The 18,945-nt window shown below is 36.1% G+C and overlaps 1 protein-coding gene across 1 annotated transcript; it reads right to left on the bottom strand.

Annotated features, from left to right (window-relative positions):
• Positions 1–676: 676 nt before the first annotated feature.
• LOC124157730 (sorting nexin-7-like) lies at positions 677–18,890 on the bottom strand. Its single transcript, XM_046532710.1, has 9 exons — positions 18,740–18,890; positions 18,470–18,625; positions 12,422–12,532; positions 11,774–11,938; positions 10,670–10,889; positions 8,381–8,613; positions 7,421–7,702; positions 6,517–6,651; positions 677–3,356 (listed from the first exon to the last, which is right to left on the bottom strand). Exons 1-9 carry the CDS (start codon positions 18,866–18,868, stop codon positions 3,225–3,227), a joined length of 1,563 nt encoding a protein of 520 aa, XP_046388666.1. The 5' UTR covers positions 18,869–18,890; the 3' UTR covers positions 677–3,224.
• Between the last annotated feature and the right edge of the window lie 55 nt (positions 18,891–18,945).

Here is an 18,945-nt window from a genome sequence, read left to right on the forward strand (position 1 = left end):
CTCTCTGGTGTGGTGCACTGATTGTGAGACTTGACTCAAATGCTCAACAACATTGTCTCCCGATTTTGTATTCCTATTACCCTGTTTCTTTTTAAGGTATGTGGCTTGTTGTGTGATAAATGTGCTTGCCAGCTTGGGGAGGTTGTTGACAATGTTTTCTGCGTGTGTAACTAAAGATTTTTCAGTTTATTTTTTTTACCTTTAGTGGGGTTCTGTTAATCACAGTTTCTTCCGCAATTTGTAACGGTTATGTTACACGGGTGGGTGAGTGTGAGTGAGTTAGGGAGTGCCCAGATTAATCTGTTGAGTCTAACACTTCTAAGGCATCTATTTACTATCTATTTTCTTATTATTTCGGACGTACCTATGTTAAATATTGTATCGAGACAGAATAATTCTCTCGCTATTTTATTTTGTTTGTTTCATTATTCAACTTGACTCCATTCAAATTTCCAATTGCTCACAATCAATGCATCTAAATTTAACTGTACAAATTTCACACCTCTAATTTTAATAAAAACGAATTATTCAAGTCCTCATTGTCATTGGATCTTTGTAAGTGATAAGTACCCAATTTTTCCTTATTGGCAGAATATGGCATGAAAATATATGATAATGAGCTTAATTTCAAATTAAATTTAAATAAATGGGGAATTGAAAAAAAAACTACTGAGAATTAATGCATAAGTTTTCCCTGTATTGCACTTTTAAGACATTTTCAGAAAACACGATCAACATATTTGCGTGGTGGAATGTATAAATAAAACAAATATAAATACAGGATGTACATACAATATGACAGAGATTACATTACAAGCATTGAATGAAGCAAGACTGGAATGATTTGTTGGGTAGTTTTACAATGACATTTTTTCACACAAGCAAAGATTATTTCACGCCACATTTTCAACATCAGATTCATAATAGATGCACTGGAATAGAGATATTTGGCATTTAAAGCAAATTATCAACATATTACCAAAACCTTTGAGCTCATCACTTGAAGAAATTATCACTGAGATTCAAGTGCACCTGGCATAAGCATTTTCATTACCTAACTAATAATGCTCCTAATGTCAGTAGTCACAATACATATTAAACAATATTCTGTCCCTCCACATAGCTCTCTCTATTACTATTAAATATTCTTGGTCAGATATAAATTTCCTTTCCTTTGAATAGTTCTTTCAAGTCAAGTCCTCTCAAACATATTATGAGATAACCAGTTTTTATTAACAATAAATTACCCAGGGCAAGTACATCATTTTGGGCATGATGCATTAATGAAAACAACCCAAATGATGACAGGTGGTTTTAAGGAAATTTAACCATATTCAACAATAGTTGGAAAAAATAAGGGATGAGAATGCAGGCAAGTCTGTTTAAGTTCAAAAATTAATAGCCATGACTGCTACAAAGATCTTCAAAGGAAAAAATTAATAGCTTTTAGGGGTCTGGCACCCTTAACGGCATAACTTCATATCACAATCAGAAAAGTCCAATACCATTAGGTCTCTAACAAACTTCAGTTAACATACCTGGCAGTGGTATTATTTATTATTTGCTCCAATTCGGCAATAGTAATAAACCAGCATTATATATCAAAATGTACCCCTATGAAAGCTATTCGAATATGTACTCAGAACTGTATTTAACTATACTTAATCTGAAAAACTAGCAGAAAAGATCACACATAATGTGATGAAATGTATCCAAATGCCACTAAAATCTTCCTTCACATAAAAAAATGTGAGATCGACCAATTTTGGTAATAAATACTGTTCAAAACATCATTGAAGTTGAATATCAGACACAGTAAACCTGAGATGATATAATATTTTATGCATAGCAAAAGTAATTTATGACTTTATTATCAGTACAGCCATAAAGACAAGACTTTCAAATTTGTTGATAAAAACACTATGGCATGAGATTATAATCTGAGAGATAAATATCTGGGTACAAAATCGGACGAATAAATCCACCCCTAGCAATATTCCAAATCAAACCATTTATGAATTCATAAACTTCATTCATGAGCACTACCGTAGCAAGAGAAAAGCTGTATGCATTCCTTGTAAAAGAATCTACTTTTGCTTCTCGTAAAAGATGGGTTTATCAAGTAACAGCTTACCAAAAAGCCATTCTTCTCATAGATGACAGGATATAATTTACATTTAACAACTACAAGCTTAGTAGATACTATCAGTGAAAATAAATATAAGTACACTTTTCCAAGCCATATACTCTCAACTACCAAATCCAAAATACATAATATAAACTCCAGATCTCAAAAAGATTTAAGCTCCTCATTATTGATTCAGAATTGCACTTCATAAAAATATGAACTTTTTCACAGCACATTTAAACATTTTGATACATTTATTTTTCACAGTAAAATACGATAATTCTGCGATGGAATGTCATATTGACCAAGCAGAAAAATTTTTGGTTATTATCTTCCCACAAACAAAGTCATAAGGCTTTTCCATAACAGCTTAAAGCGTACAACTAGCGAAATCGGGTGCAAAAAGTGGATAATGTGGAAATACAAACTGTATGGATAACACAGGAAAATCATGAATATTCTCAAACTCAAGGAACTATTGAAATCAGGAATGAATACATAATGGGAAAACATCAGAATCAGAGATGCTTAAATAAAAGTGACTTAAAGAATCGAGAATTATTTGAGATATTCCACCATCAAAAAAAATATATTTAGACAACAAGAAAATGACTACTGTCGATGGAATTAATCATCAAAACCCTGAGTTTCATCTTAACTCTCACAATAGCTCTCCAGCTATGTAATAATACAACACATTTAAGCTAAAAGGAATAAATCATAACATCCTCACCTTTTAAAGTTCCGTGAGAAACATACAAAAAAAATTAATACCAAATAAATAAATTAACAAAATTATTCAATGATAAATAAATAAATCCCACAAACAATAATAAATTTCTCCATCAGAATATGCAATGAAATATTAATGAAAATCAAAGTGTTAAGTCATTATAACACCTTAATTGTCCGAGTTAACTACACATAAACGTAACTTCGAAACACCTACTTTAAGAGTATAAGAAAATAGAGATATAATCGCGAATGCATAGAGATTGAAACTTAATTTGTGACGGATATTGTCTTGAAGCATAGTACAATAGATAGAAATACACCACATACACATACAGCCAATCCAATAGATCTAGCGATGGAGTCAGCTGCTGATTTGAGATGGAGGATCTACAAATTCTGCTGAAGTGGACTCTAATCCAGAACCACCATCCCCTGACGCAGATGCTGGCCCTACCTTGATAATAGGCAGAGCTTCCTCCCAAGCATTGAGAAACTGAAAAATAAAAAGAAATGCAGGATAAATCACAGATGAAAGTTTAATGTATCAATCTTTAACAATCAAATCTTCCATTTGCCTACCTCCCTTCCATATTTTGCAGTGTGTCTTTCCACTAGTATAAATCAATCAACAGTACCTAACATTAATTGTATTTTATTTATTTGCATCATCAGGAGACAAAGAAGGACTGCAAATCACAACTGAGGTAGATCAGCTCAATGCATTTACCATTCAAAGAAGCATTGTCAGTCCTGGCTGAGTTTAGAAACTGGTACTGACTAAGCCTGCTAATTATAGAGCAGTCTATTTGGACTGGTTCATTTACTAACCTGAACTGAATCCACCAGACCAATCTTAGTTTACATTAATTGCCATGAGACTTAATTCATTCACCACCAAGCACAGAGCTAAGACTGGATGAGGTTTACCCTTGCAATAGCAGATATATATGGGGGCACAGGGGGTGCGCGCCCCCCCTTACGGGAGCGCCCACATTGTTTAACATTACAGAACCACAGCTGTGACTTTTTTGTATCATTCGATGGCACTGCCTTGTATATGCGTATTATCTGTTTAAATAAAACTTTTTTAAACTTTGCATATGACTTAATTATTTTTAAATACGACAAAATTAAAGGTAGCTCAAGATATCTTTTGTGCCCCTCTCCCCTTGAGTTTTTCCTGTATCCGCTACTGCACCCTTGGCAGTGGCTTTCTTCTTCCCATATTCTCTTGCATTACCATCCTTGAAGGACCACAAGGGCCCAACATCTAGCACCATGAACCTAGGTGAAATTGCCATGGAAATCAAGAAACCTGGATAGCGTAGTAGTCTGTACAGTAGCCAAGAAAGGCAAAGGTCCGTGGTTCAATTCTCCATTTGTCAGTGAATGCTTTCACATGGCTGACTAGTATTTAAAACCAGAACTAGATCCTATTGGAACTCAGCCCACAAGCTCAAACTGATTTAGCTACCATATCTCGCAGATCTCCCATGTCACTTCTGGTAGCTTTAGAAGACAATTTGATTTATGCTGAAACACAGGCAATACCACTAGGCATCAGGTTCATTACCATTGCTGGAGGCATTTCTTTACCAAATCAACTGTAAGGGCTAAAAGGTATACCTAATTCCCAAAAAAGTAATGAAAGCAGTTGAGGGCTAGATAATTAAATGGGAAAGGCCAAGGCATAAGACAATAACTCATATCTTTCATTCTGACGATGGTAGCAACACTGTCACACATTTTTATTTCCTGTATGCCATTGAAAACGTTGATTAACTTAATCCTAGAACTTTCATGGGCTGCTTTAATTCACTTCGCAAATACGGCACAAGCAGTGAACATGACTCTCCAGTCTGGAACTCTCTCGCCTTGATGCTCTGGCTTGGTGAAGGCCATAGTCAACTCTGATGGTTCCAATCATAAGAAACCTGCAAGGGAAGCCAAAGCTCCGCTCTGCATGGCTGTCTATTACTTTGCTATGTACGGCTCTGACTGTTGCTTCCCTCCATGCGGCACAGTCTATTGCTCTGCTCTGCATTACTGGATGAACGGCAACTAGGAGTGGATTGCCTGGACTTTTTATCAAAATTTCCACTTTCAATACTAAAAATCCACGTGGCATTTTTCAGCTAAATTTACACAATATGTATGGTGCTCGGAGATAAGTAGGTATTCACTAGTAGTCTTAACCTTATGATGCTTACTAGGGATGGTCAGATCGGATACCCCAGATCCAAATATCCATGGATAATCCGCTTCACCTTATACTTCCGATCCGAATTCATCAAAGAAATTGAATCTGAATCTGAAATTTTAAATCAATGCTTTCGTGAATGCAATGTCCTATAAGATGGAGTAAAAAGAGTTCCAAACCTCTCTTCGCATACACCGTAGTACTGCAATGCTTGTTGTACTCAGGAACTATTTTGTTAAAAAGCTCTAGTAGAAGTATTGCAATAGAATTTCAGCCATGGAAAATTTTAAGGCAGAACATGACAGTTATATAGTGTGAATCTTCTCTAGAGATTTCAAAGAAGGAATACGTACGTGGTAGGTGTTTCCTGCGACCCAAATTTGCGCTTTAATTAAATATGATTGAGCAATAAGCCAAGGCACTATGGCTATAATGATTTCATCTTACAGAGATAAATCAAATTGAAATTATTACGAAATACATTCTCAGTATCACATAAACAGCATGACTTGGCATACTGCATTTTGGCACAAAAGAACGGGTGTACCAAAGATCAAGTGCAGCTTCTGTGAAGGCATCGTCATCTGTGATTGCCACTGTGACCTCAGTGCACTGCCACATTTTTACTTGAGGTAACTAACTCACCCCACCTAACTTCATTTGTTGTTAAACGGAACATGATATATACCGGTCCTGAACATAAATATGTACTGGTATTACAAAGGGGTTCCAACAATGCATTTGAGTCTATAGGGCAATATGTGCTCTTCCATGCAAAATTTCTGCATAAAGTGATAATCGATATCGATATGAACTATTGCACTCCAAGAATAATATCAACTAGACAGCAACATTATGAAGTTCTTTAAAAATAGGTATGTAATCCTCAGTGCATCAATTTTGGCATTTCTTTAATTCCAGACCTTAAATAAGGTAAGTGATGAGGTGTAGAGCAGGATAGATGATAAAAAAATAACAATTTCAATTAAAAATACACACATTGAAAATGACCCTGTGATAGCACCAGTATTTGACGATAAATAAAAAAAGTTGTTTACCATCGTTTTTTCAGGTTTTTAAGATGAATGAAGCAAGATTGAAAGATTTACTCAATTTGCTTCTTAAAATCTTAAAGCACACACAACACTTGGATGCTCCTGCAAAAATGCAACCCTCATATCACCTCCATACAACAACACTCCTAGAGTGACGCCATGGATTTTCCGGCCGACACAAATGCATTGTATGGAGGTATTACTGTATTTACTAAGGCTGTTAAATTTTTTATTACAACTTTCATTCAAGATAACAAGAAAGAGGGGATATAAATATATCTGGGAACTTAAAATTGCTCCTGACTTGTGAGATATGCTTAAATTCATCTCCCAAGGGAAACAAAAAGGGAAAATATCACACATGCAAAAATTATACCAGCGAACCAATGTAAGCTAACCTCTTGATAAAGCTGTATTTGCTGCTTGGCCAATCCAATAAATAGCTGCTTGAGATCATCTTTCTTTTCTAGATGCCAACGCTCTAGATCAGCTCGCAAGTTTTCATTGGCACACTCCATTTTATCTTGATAATCCTACAGAAAAATAAAATGATTTCCATAATTTGTTAATCAATAAAAATTCAAATTAAAAAGAAAATGACTATGGAGACAAGGCTTAGATATTTGATCAAGAAACAATTTCTTCAACATTTCACCAGTAGCTTATATTAAGGTCAAACGGAAGTGCAGAGGATGCTCTGAGTTCAGCAAGTAGAAGTACATATAACATGCATTCTCAATGAGGGGATTCTTTATGAGGGGATAATCATAAAGCACTCTTAATATCTGAAGGTGCAACATGAAGCCCAAAATTCCCATTGTCATATTTACTTTCCATTTTTCTTTCATTTCCATACAATTTGAAAGAGGCACAAGATCTATTTTTTCATAAAATCACATAATTATCGATCATTTAGCATGTGAAACCATTTAGCATGAGAAAAATATCACCTGGTAGCCTTTCAATTGAGTTGTGCTAAGTGATTTAATCAGGGGAGTTATGTGTATCATATTTAATGTGCTTTCATGTTTGGTGAATTGAGAAATAAACATTGTACATGTGTATTTGTAGTTGCTATTTCTGCCATCACCAGTAAAATAGGTGATCCCGTTTACTTTCACGCTGAATGTATCCATGGCCCACCAGTGAGTAGCACCGCAGTCTGAACCATGGAAAAGAGATTCTGATGCACTGCAAGCATGTTCAATTTACACAGTTATTGTCCATCTACATAGCAGGGTTATTGAATGGGTTCCCTACCCATAAACTACACTGGACAAGACCTATCATGGTCACACATACCTCAACTTGCTGGACCAATTCCGGTATGGTTGTGCTCAAGCGCCGAAGCTTCTCTTCTCTTGCTTCCCCAGCGCTCTTCCACAGGCCAGATCCCAGTTGGAATGGAGCCCCAGTACGACCAGGAGGAGCGCATCCCCCTTGGGTCTCACCCAAATCTCCACTCAAATCCCCCACCTGCTGCTGGAGTGCCACGCGCTCAGTTCGTTTCCTCTTCAGCTCATCGACGTAAGCTTCATAAGAGGCCTGCACCGCATCCCTTCTTGCAAGAGCCTCTCTCACTGCCTTTAAGTAGAGGAAACAATTTGCAACTTGAGGTCATTCATTAACAATAGATATGAAAATCTTTTGAGCACAAAATATTAAAAGTGATTAAGGACTTGAATGAATAAATTATAAATTGCTGTATTTTCGACTTAATTTATTTCCACAAGTGATATTGCGTCTTACTTAATCAGTATTAAGAATTTCTACCACATCGTGCCACATATCAAACATGAGTGATTAAAGAGTATGAAAATAAAAAGTTTCAAGCCTATTAAGAAGATAAGAGGCTCATATGGAAAATTTATCTGGATGGACCACGATACTAAATGCTAATTTTTCACTCACTCGCATTTGCAAGGAACAATTTTTTATAGCTGGCAGCAATATGCAGTATGACATGTGAAAGTACAAAAATATAATGGTTTCTGTTTTGGTATAAATGGCAGAGCATTTTCCAACTACCCTTGTGTACTCCAAAATGGGATTTTAATAAATGTCTCATCCTTACATCAAAATTTTCACAAAAGAAAAAACTTAGAATTCATTATTTTCTGTGCAAATCCTTAAAAAAATTTCACTTCCAATTTTCATGATAAAGGTAAATTTACCTCAGTTTACATAAGACACTACATAAAAAGTTAATAGTTCAAGTAAATAAACCTGAATTTATGAAGAATATAACTAAAATAAACTTACCTCAATGTATAGAAGGTATTCTCTCAAAGGCCTTGCCACAAGTGTTGAATGGGCGGCAGTGGCAGAACGCTCTGCTTTTGCAGCCTTCTCAACAGCAGCTGCCACAGCCGATATGGCAACCCCAAGACCACCAACTTTTGAACCTGCCTCACAATGGCTGGTATCAGGTTCTGCTTCAGATGCTGACCAGAGACTTAAAATGGGGTGAAGTTGCTGCAATCCATTTAGGTGTTCTACCCCACGTTAAGGAAAATGCAAGGATATTACAAGAGATCACTAGAATTTTCAAAACATAAAAATAATCAAAGACTAAGGAGGCATTCATACATTTTGTGAGGCATATGGGAGGGAGGTATTCAAGCCGATTCTCACCAAATCTCACGTGGGGGAAAAGGGGGGTCCTAGCAAGTATCACGTAATTTTTTTACTGCAAGAGACAGTGTGAAATTCCAATCTTAGTAATCTCAAATATATATAATTTTTTAAATTGTTTTTTAAAATACAAATCCAACACAATAAAGCATATATCAACATATTTACACTGAAAATACACATTATAAACAATCTCACGTGAGATTAGAGGGTGGGGGTTGAGCTAAATCTCATGATATCTCATTAAGGAGGAAGGGAGGGTCCAAAAATTGCCAAAATCACCTCATGTAATTAATGGATGCTAGATAATTAAAGCTACACCCATAAAGATACATATGTATATCTTTTGTGCACTACACAAGGTATACTAAAAAGGAATTCCAAACTTTGCCTTAACCCTCATATGAAATCTGACTCATGACCATAAAAATTCAATTTATCACTTGAAAAAAGGTTAAAATACAAATTCCTCAATTGAAAAATAAATACAAACTTGAAGAAAATAATCCATGCAGTGATCCTATAAATGTACTCACACATAAACATACAATATTCATTCACAGCAGGGAAAAGAAAGGGGCAGGAGCACAACTCAAAATGGACAAAGATAACCATGCAGTGGCTGATGGAACAACCCAGAAAACAGAGGGTAAAAATGCAGACTGAGCATGTCACACAAAGAAATATAAAAGTATTTACTCATAAATCTCTTAACCAAATTTTCAGGGAAAACACACACAAATTCATTACATATTATCCATAAAAAGATTCCAAGGAATGTTTTAATTCCCAGGCTATGTGGCATTGGGTTGACAGGTAAACTTTTTCTTATTTTTCAATTATTCTTTAGACAGGAATGAAGATGGTAGCAGGCACTGACCCAATTACGACGACTTCAACCTTCAACCAATTGGACTTGTATCTACATCATCTGAAATAAGGTTCAACCACATCACCATATCCAAGCTACAACTTGCTAGCAGAATTAAATTTTTTCCAGAAGTACATATGTATTCATAATATGTACATCAACATGAAAAATCCAGTAAATCCAGCTTATATGAAACAAACTTGAAATATACACTGAATTTTTATCAGACATTACTTGGAGGTGCTAAATGTTTGAAGATATAAAAATATTAAAAGGATCCTGAAAACAAATACAGAAGAGAAAAAACCCAAGTCCCTCTATTCCCCCTTTTGCTCCAAATGACATGTTGGGACGTCGAACATTATTCTACACAGGGGAACAAAGAATGCTTTAACATGATTTGAATCCTTCTACACAAAAGCAAACAGATAGTTTTTATACGTATAGAAGCTGCTAAGCTACACCTAAGCAAACCTAAGAGGTTCTGTAAATCCGAGAAAGCATATTCTTGGGTCACTGTGCCATTTTGCATTCCAAGAGAAAATGTTATCAACACCCTTTGTCACAATGAGAGCTACAATCATGGCATGCTTCTACAGTCTGTTGATTTTTGATGCAGTGGAATAATAAACACAGAGCTTTTGGTGTTACTATGTACTTGCAAATTTAACGTTATAAATCCATTCCTTATGTTTCGTTGTACACCTAAAAATTCTACCACAACTCTACCGATATTTTTTAATCATACTTCTTTTGTTAAACCATTGCCACAGAATTTTTAGCTGGAAGCATAATATTGATGAAATAATTTCATTTAAAAAATGTAAAATAAATAATTTGTTTCCCCTTAAATATATGTTCAGGCTAAAGCAACACATGATTTAGCAAATCCATTACATAAGGAAATGGTTGACCACAAATACATGACAACCGGGAAAGGCCAAAGGAAAGGGATAAAAGCACCAACTCAACAGGGAATGGACTAAGATAATAAATATGCACTAATAAACGCAATACTACACAACTTTTCCCCTATTGATACATACCTAACCTTTCCTTGTGGATACGAGCTCCAACTTTGTCCACATTGGCTAATTTATCCCCTAGACTTGCCACATATTCACTCACACGTTCAAACTCCGGAGGTGCACGTTCTCGAGCCAAGTACACATTAGCAATATTATGAATGGAATCTGAGAAACGACCAAGAAATCCTCCACCCCCTGATCCATCCTGTCTCTTGGTTTTCCTAATAATAGAAAATTCCTACAAAAACAATGATACCATGTGAAATTTAGCAAAATTTATGGATTCAAAATGAAATATGTGCTAATTAACATACACAGCACAAATTTTACACATGAATGTTGAATTAAGATACAGATATCTACTGAAATAAAAATATTACATAACTCATTAGCTTCATGAAACATTTTTTTTTATTAATAAAAAGTATTTAAAAATTAGATCCAGTTGCATACATTAAATGTGTATGACACAGAAAATTAATATAATCATGCATGGAGTCAGCAAGTGTAAAGTGTAAAATGGTAGACACACGTATGGTAGGAGAAGCCCCCTCAATTTTAATATTACCCTTGATAAGCATCAAAGGCAACTTAAGCTTAAAAATTTAAAAGTCAGCAAAGGGATGACAATGCAATACAATCATTTCAAAAATTTAACCCTAACAATGAGAATACATACCTAGCAAAAGAAGGCAGAATTCTAGAGGACAAACGCATGTCCTTAATTAATACTAATATGATACCATTCCCATTTATTGTTGCGAAAAAAAAAACCTTGAACCATGAACCGTCCATTGAGCTGAAGTTAATTGATTTCAATGCAAATAAAATTGCCATATGAATAAAGAAATCTGGAGGGTGCGATGGTCGATGTGAGTGGGCCGATAAGCTCATCAATGGTTTTTCCACAGTAGAAATAAACGTCTGCAGTTCAATTCCGGGTGCAGGGGATTTTTTTCATACGGCAGAAAATTTGAATCATACAGCAGTTCACGTAGTAGAATTGAAATGTAAGTACAGCATAATAACACTCATTTTATACGTTATCATTTTACACTGAAGTAGCCTGCATTGAAAATGCAATGAAAAAAAAACAAGCACAGAAAAATATATGAGACTTACAGAGGGTTTGGCAGTCAAGAAGGAGCGAACTGAGTGATGGCAACTCAGTACAGGATGATCTGCCACCCGATTCAGAAATCGATGAAGCAAAGCCATTCTTGCGTACACAAAATCCCTTGAGTAACGATCTAACTGCCCAAGTAGTGAATGTTTCTCAGGAAGTGGCTGCAAATTACAAAATGGCATGATTAAATGATGATAAAGAATGAAGACAAGAATACATTAATAAAACCACGACAGAAAATTTTATAAGGCAGGCTTGAATAGTAGAGGTAAAAATAAACTTTCCAAATTCAAGTGACCAACTTTTTTAGCAAGTCAAAAATCAAATATGAAAATATCACTTGAATAACATCAAGACCTCTAAATAAAGAAGCTAACACAATCACTTACACATGAAAAAAAGATAATTACTCAGAAAAATTATGTGAAAAACTTCAGCGGGCATTTGACTTGAGCAAACAACAAAATAGGTTCGTGAATAATTTAAGAGTTGACAAATTTTAAGTAAATTCAGCAAAACTTGAATGATTTATAACTAGCAAATAACCCTTGCCAGTTATAAAAGAAATCATATTATTGTCAGTGGTAACTCTATTGTAGAGAAGTAATGACAAAAACCTGTTTTCATCACATAAATACACTTACTGGAATTAAATGAGTAGGAAAATCTTCAACTAGTTTTTGCCTCAGCCAAACAAAATCATTATAACGTCTTCTCACAACATATTCTGTTTCTTCATACTCGGCACGGGAGGTCTGTTAAGAATAAAATAAAGGCATTAGATCAGAAATAAAATTTTATATTACAAAGTTAGTTGTTCATAAAAATAAAAATGATAAAATGGAATATAAAGAGTTTTTAAATAAAATCAACAACATTCAAAGTGACAAACCTACTTCTTAATAGAGCATTGATTTCTTAAAATGTTGTCCACAAAAAACACATTAAATCACATCTGGTGTATAACATGATATGAGACGTGACAGATTTCTACAAATTAGAAGATTTATTCATTGCTGTGAAAACACCACTATGGATAAATCAGGAAAGATGTGGAAAATTCGCCCTTTTATGGACATGGCAAAAGAAAGATTCGGCTGATATTTCAGAGAAAAACAGTGATTGCATTTCAATGAGTCAGTAATATCCCATTTTGGAAGATGTGGCTGTTAGCGATTCATGCGGGGGAGGTCAATTAGGGTTTAGCTAAAAAGTGTGGTGCCTCAATAGCTCAGATAGCTACTTAGTAAAACCTAGGGAAGTGAAAAGCTTCTATAAAGAATTTGGAAAGGTAGTGTGAGGGCAAAGAAATGATCATGGCACATTTTTACTTGGATTCTGGATGAAAAGATGCTTTCCGCATAGATACTGATGTGGAAATCCTGAAAAAACATAACTCAGCTTGAGTTCTCATGGTGCAGTCACACCTGGATACAAGGATCCCCCAAAATCTCCAGGACATGCACAATAATTGAGAGGAAGTGTGGTTGGAATGGGGTGATTGGCTAAAGAAATAGATTAGCAATTGATCCATGTTTCAAAGAACATATTACACTGAATCCGTTTACCTTCTTTCCACAGTTCCTGACGAAATAAGTTCAACAGGCACAACCACCTGATAAAATCCAAACAGCAGCGGCCATGGTGTGCAACGGAAAACTGAACCAGTAGAATAAGAACAAAATGCTTCAAATGCAATGCAGAGTTATGCATTGACAGCTTTGCTCCTTTCTATGAGTGGCATCGAATGAAGTGCTAAAATCACGTTATTTTTGCTCTGTGCATTATTGATACATAAATTCTGTAATGGAACCCTGATCTATCGTTCCCACATTTGTGGCATTTTTAGTATACCCCCACCCAAAATTTTTTGGTACCCCCCCCCCTCCAGAAATTCCTCCTAATTCCTCCGAACTTATCCGCAGAACTTCTCCTGCTAAGGACTTTTCGCTGTAAGGTTTTTTTGCGCAAAGGCCCTTCGACTCAAAGACTTGGAGACTCTAAGTCTCGGAACTCTTGTCTCCGAACTCTGCTCTCTGAAATCTGCCCTCCGAAATCAGCCAACCGAATCAGCCTACTGAATCAGCCTCCGAACCAGCCACACCTGGAGATCAAGACTTATATAGGTAGTACGGCGGAGGAATACCTACTGCTTGGGAATCAAGGGGAAGTGGACGTGCACATTACTACTAAGTAATGTGCACGTAATTTAAAAAAGAACGGGAACAAACATGATGTATTTCTAATGTTATATAAACATTTTTAGCAAGGAATTAGTTGGAAAAATACTAAGGTGATTTTTGGCGAAACTCGATGTCCTCTTATCCGAGTTTCTCGGCAGTTGATGAGGCATTTTTTCCAAAAACAGGATATCAGGTTATTATCAGTTATCAATTCACTACAGTAGACTTCCTTTATTACGAAGCTCACGGGACCGAAAAACCGGAGATTCGTAATAACGAAGTTCGTACGAAAGTTTCTTTTAGGAATCGTCGAAATAAAAACAGTATATAATAAACATGATTTACGCGATTGAGAAACTAAAGCGAATTTTCCTGTTCATGTATATTTGCGTGTAATTTAATCGCTTTTATAGTATACTTTTCTTCGACGATTCCTAAATGAAACGTTCATACGAACTTCGTTATAACGAACCACAAGTTTTTAGGTCCCGTGAACTTCGTTAAAACGAGTCTGTTGTATACTTTTAAGTCTCACGTACTTGTCAGTGTTACTGACAAAGGGATATCTTCTCAGGATATTTTGTTTCTCTTTACTAGCTCCTCCGAATTCATCTGCTCATCTGGTGCTACGCTAATCAGAAAATAATGGGTAAGTTGCCTTATCTTTAGGATATAAAATTTCGTGGCGCAGTCATATGGTCATCCTTCACACTCTGCAGTATGCGCTGCACACGCCGTACGTGATAGCATCAGTCCCGAACTTCACCTCGTAAGAGTGTTTCTGTACTTTCCAGGGTGGGTTGACTTCAAACTTGCGAGTTTTTTTTTGGTGTGGGTTTATTAAAGTCAGGTTTCATTTTTATTGGTTTTATTTTTATTCGTCTTCGGACCCATGGACCTTCCGAAGAAACAAGTGAGAACTTAAAAAGATGGACTGAAAATAATTTGAAGATGAAGAAAAGATTCCGGGCTAGAAGCACGTGAATATTGCAGAACGCCTCGGTCTGTCCACTAGCACATGACAGCAGGGGTGTGGGTAGAGCAAGCTACCTGGTGAAAATAATAGGTGGGATGAAACCAAGGATCAGGTGGGCGTGCTGCTTACAATTAATGCCACATTGTTCAAACTTTACATATTTCCTCAATTATAGGAAAAATATATGTATTAGAAAGAAACATTTCAAATAGTAGACTATTTTTGGCCTTTGTGATCCATCTCACAACCAATCACACAACCAAAGCAGTTGTTTTAGGCATAATATGCAAATTGCTCTCGTGAATACGTGTTCTGGAAATGGCGTTTGATGGATAAGAAATTTTACATCACACAGAAATCCATAATAGTAGTGCAAATGCCGAGATGGAGTGCAAACATTTTTTAGGAAGGTTCCTTTAAGATATTTGAAAAAGATATTAGTCGAATTAACAATATGACCTAAGTGTTTCGATAAGGTACTAATATACTTGTGATTAGCTAACATCTTGATTGAATTCATAAATAAATATCATAATTATGCGCCAAAATCATGCGTTTCCTGGGACATAGGCAACCTAGCCCAATAGTCCTGCATTGATCGTTTTCCCGCATTCATCGTTTTTTTCATCCATCCCCCTGAACAATGATAGATCGAAGTTCCACTATATTTTAAAATCACTGGTATTTAATAATTATTTTTATATCATTGATATTTTAGCATACTTTCGGATGAAAATGAATGTATTTTGCAAAAAATAATAAAAGTTTAACATTTTTGGCATTAAAATGTGTTTTTCGAAAAGTTTTTAAATTTTTATTGCTTGACCCCTCAAACGCCTAGCGTTACCATGTGTTACCAGGCTGTACCTCTGTAAATAATAGTGCTAAAAGAATAAAATTTACACCTGATGATTCAGAATTCCATTGATTTTAACATCATTTAATAAGATTATCTAATTATAATAATTGTTAATAAGATTATTATATAAGATTACCACAAAATTCGCAGAAAGTTTTTAATTCAGGCATTACCGAGTTTTTTTTTTTTTTTTTTTTTTATTCTCATACCACCGGATACAGCTCTTATTGGCCATTTTACACCGGGGTGTTCAACAAATGTAACAAGTAAACGTACACAAGCGACCATGCCCTGGACCGGGGAAACCTACCCAGGCGGGACTCGAACCTGCGACCTCTTGTTTGGCAAGCGAGAACGTTACCCCGCCACCACCGAGGCCGGCAAAGTGTATTTCAGTCTTTCTGGCTACACCTCAAAATTCAGAATATGCATACAGAAATTTCACTCTTTTAACAATAAAATAAAAATACATCGTCATCAAAATTTCTGGCGGTTTGGACAAGGTGAATTTGCTTCAATTATGAAGTTCATTTATTAAGGATTGATACATGTGTGTACAGCAGACCCAAATTACCCGGCTGTGGTTTATCCGGGTTGCGGATTATCCGCGCATTCTTTTTGTCACCCCTATGACCTCACTGGGTCATCGGTTGAATTTTCATACATAAAAGTATTATTTTTGGTTATCTTGTGTCCAAAAACCTAAGAATTGACATCTTGGTCAATGAAATTCTGACTTTTTTCTATCTCAATTTTTTTAACATTGAAACCCCATAAGTCAAATTCAAAATTTTGATTTAGACTCGCATTATGAGGTCAAAAGGTCAAAATTGTAAAATTTTGCCAACTCTCAACAAAACTTGGACCTTTCCCCATAAATATGCCAATTTTTATGAATATTGCTTGAGGCAAAGTTACTAAAATAAGAGGTCAAAAATGACACAAGAGTAGTGGGACAGTCTGTATAAATATACATATATGTGCACATATTGGACCATTTTCTACACTGCTGTCTGTAGGCAGCAAGCAATGACCCTCTTTTTGGGGAATTTGTATTTAATAATATGTTTCTCTAAATATTTCGAGGAGGAAGAGCTGTCCATCTGGTTGATGTTGTATGTTCTCAGGATTACATGCATGTACAACTGAACTGAGGAGTCAAATTAAAGATGAGGCCTAGCTAGGTCATTTCATATTTGGCAAAATTCTCTGCAGTTCCTCATTCTTATTTCACCCCAAACCAAATGATATAAAATTTGGAGATAAGAGCTAATAATACCAGAAGCCCAAGAAATAACTTTAATGTATGAATGATACTTGCAGTGTGGGCACAAAAGGGGGGTTGTGTTTTTTTGGCATACTACCTCCTTCATGATGCAATTTGATTCATAATAGAGAAGGAAATCAAAGAAGGAATCTCCCTCCTCGAGGTCCAAATCACTAAGATGGAAGAGATCCCTCAGACACCCAGTGCACCATGATGCAACCTGCATGCACTCCAAATCTCATTGCTACCCACAATAGAACAGTTCACAATTAACCAGCTTCACTCATCAGACCTCCAACACAAGATCACTATCTTACGAGGGGAAACACATACTTGCAGCCCAGGAGAAGTATGGGAGCCAAGAATTGATGGGGATTGGTTTAAGGCTAAAGTGTTGGCTTCCCATTCTGAGGGCCCGCGTTCAAACTGCAATTGTAGTAGAGATTTTTCAGGGAAAGCTCAATACCTACGTCAGTGGCACTTAAAGGGCACCTTTATTACAGCGCTTCATCAGAGGAGACATTAGGCCACCGTCACTTTTCAGGTTAATGCCCAAGCAAGATTATTCTTCATCATTCCTTTCCTAACCTTCCTTTAAGGTGAAAGTGACCTTAGATTCCTGCTCCCACCTCCAAAATACCATTCTGCACAAAAGTAATGGTCTTGAAAAATGTCACGTCGTTAGAAGACTTAGGTCATTAATTACTGACAAGAACCCAGACCAGGTTACTCATGCTTAAAACCTCATTGTCAAGCCCTCCTATAACGGGGGTTGGAGGAAAATATCGTAATATCATCACTAAAATGTCCACAAATAAAAGTTTCAGTTTTCCCGCGTTCCTCAACCTTTTCTGGGTTCCTAAAACCCATTGATAGAGGTGGGACACCTTAACCACAATATTTCATTCCGGCAGATAAGCTAGATTGGGTACGTGAAACTAGGTAAGGTCTCCCAGAGGTGGTGCAAAGAAGTGATCAATTCAAGCACGATTGAAATTATAACTACCATTAATAGGCAATCAATTGGTAAACCGAACCCTCGAAATCGCATACAATAATTCCATAACTTCATGTGTTATTCGGTGGCACACACATGGGTGGTTAGCCAGAGATGGCTAAGTATCACTTCATGTTTCCAGAAACAATGAAGTTTTATTTTAGGCAATTATGCCGTCACGTGACACTCAAAGAAACCCTCGAGGAAACATTTCTGAAGTGAATATACGAACACACTGACTCAAAAAATAAATGACTCATTATCATCATCAATAGAGGCCTCATTTAAATATCCCGACTATTTCAAACGATGCACCGATATAATAAAACTACAGTCAGCCATTTACCACTCAGAACATTATGAACAACCATAATCTTACTAATCGGGTTCCATCACCCAAAAACACTCACCCGGGTGGTTATTCGAAACGTGATAAACGTTTCCAAAGTATTGAGATGTTTCTGTGGATTGTCAACTCGGACTTGTAAATCTCTGGTATCTAAGCCAAACTCGGAAACTTCTTGTTCCGGTAATGTTGAAAAACTTTCAATAGAAGGTGAGGCGACCTGAAATCGAATGCATTTTTAACTTACTATTCTTATAAAAATCGTCCTATGACTTCAGCCAAACCAACTACTCGGCAATTTAAGTATTTATGATAAAATCCTAGATAAACTCACAACAGATCCTTCAACAGAATTACTCCATCGAGATATAGAATCATTTTCTCCACTATTTTGACTCAATAAAGGGGCAGGCTTAATTTCTGTAGAAACTTCCAATACAGCTGTCTCTCCGTCGTCCGCCATTCTTATACAACACTTCTGCACAATCGCTCGTCAATTATTTCATATCTGGGAAACTGGCTGCTGGCTGGGAGAGAAAA

This window comes from Ischnura elegans, chromosome 1 (assembly GCF_921293095.1).
Source record: "Ischnura elegans chromosome 1, ioIscEleg1.1, whole genome shotgun sequence".
Classification (NCBI taxonomy): domain Eukaryota; kingdom Metazoa; phylum Arthropoda; class Insecta; order Odonata; family Coenagrionidae; genus Ischnura; species Ischnura elegans.

Coding starts and splice junctions, on each gene's coding strand:
- LOC124157730 (XM_046532710.1), bottom strand. CDS start 18,868: ATGGCGGACGACGGAGAGACAGCTGTATTGGAAGTTTCTACAGAAATT. Junction 6,652..7,420: donor AATTGGTCCAGCAAGTTGAG/GTATGTGTGACC, acceptor ATTTTTCTGTAG/GATTATCAAGATAAAATGGA. Junction 3,357..6,516: donor AAATACAGCTTTATCAAGAG/GTTAGCTTACAT, acceptor TTTATTTTTCAG/TTTCTCAATGCTTGGGAGGA.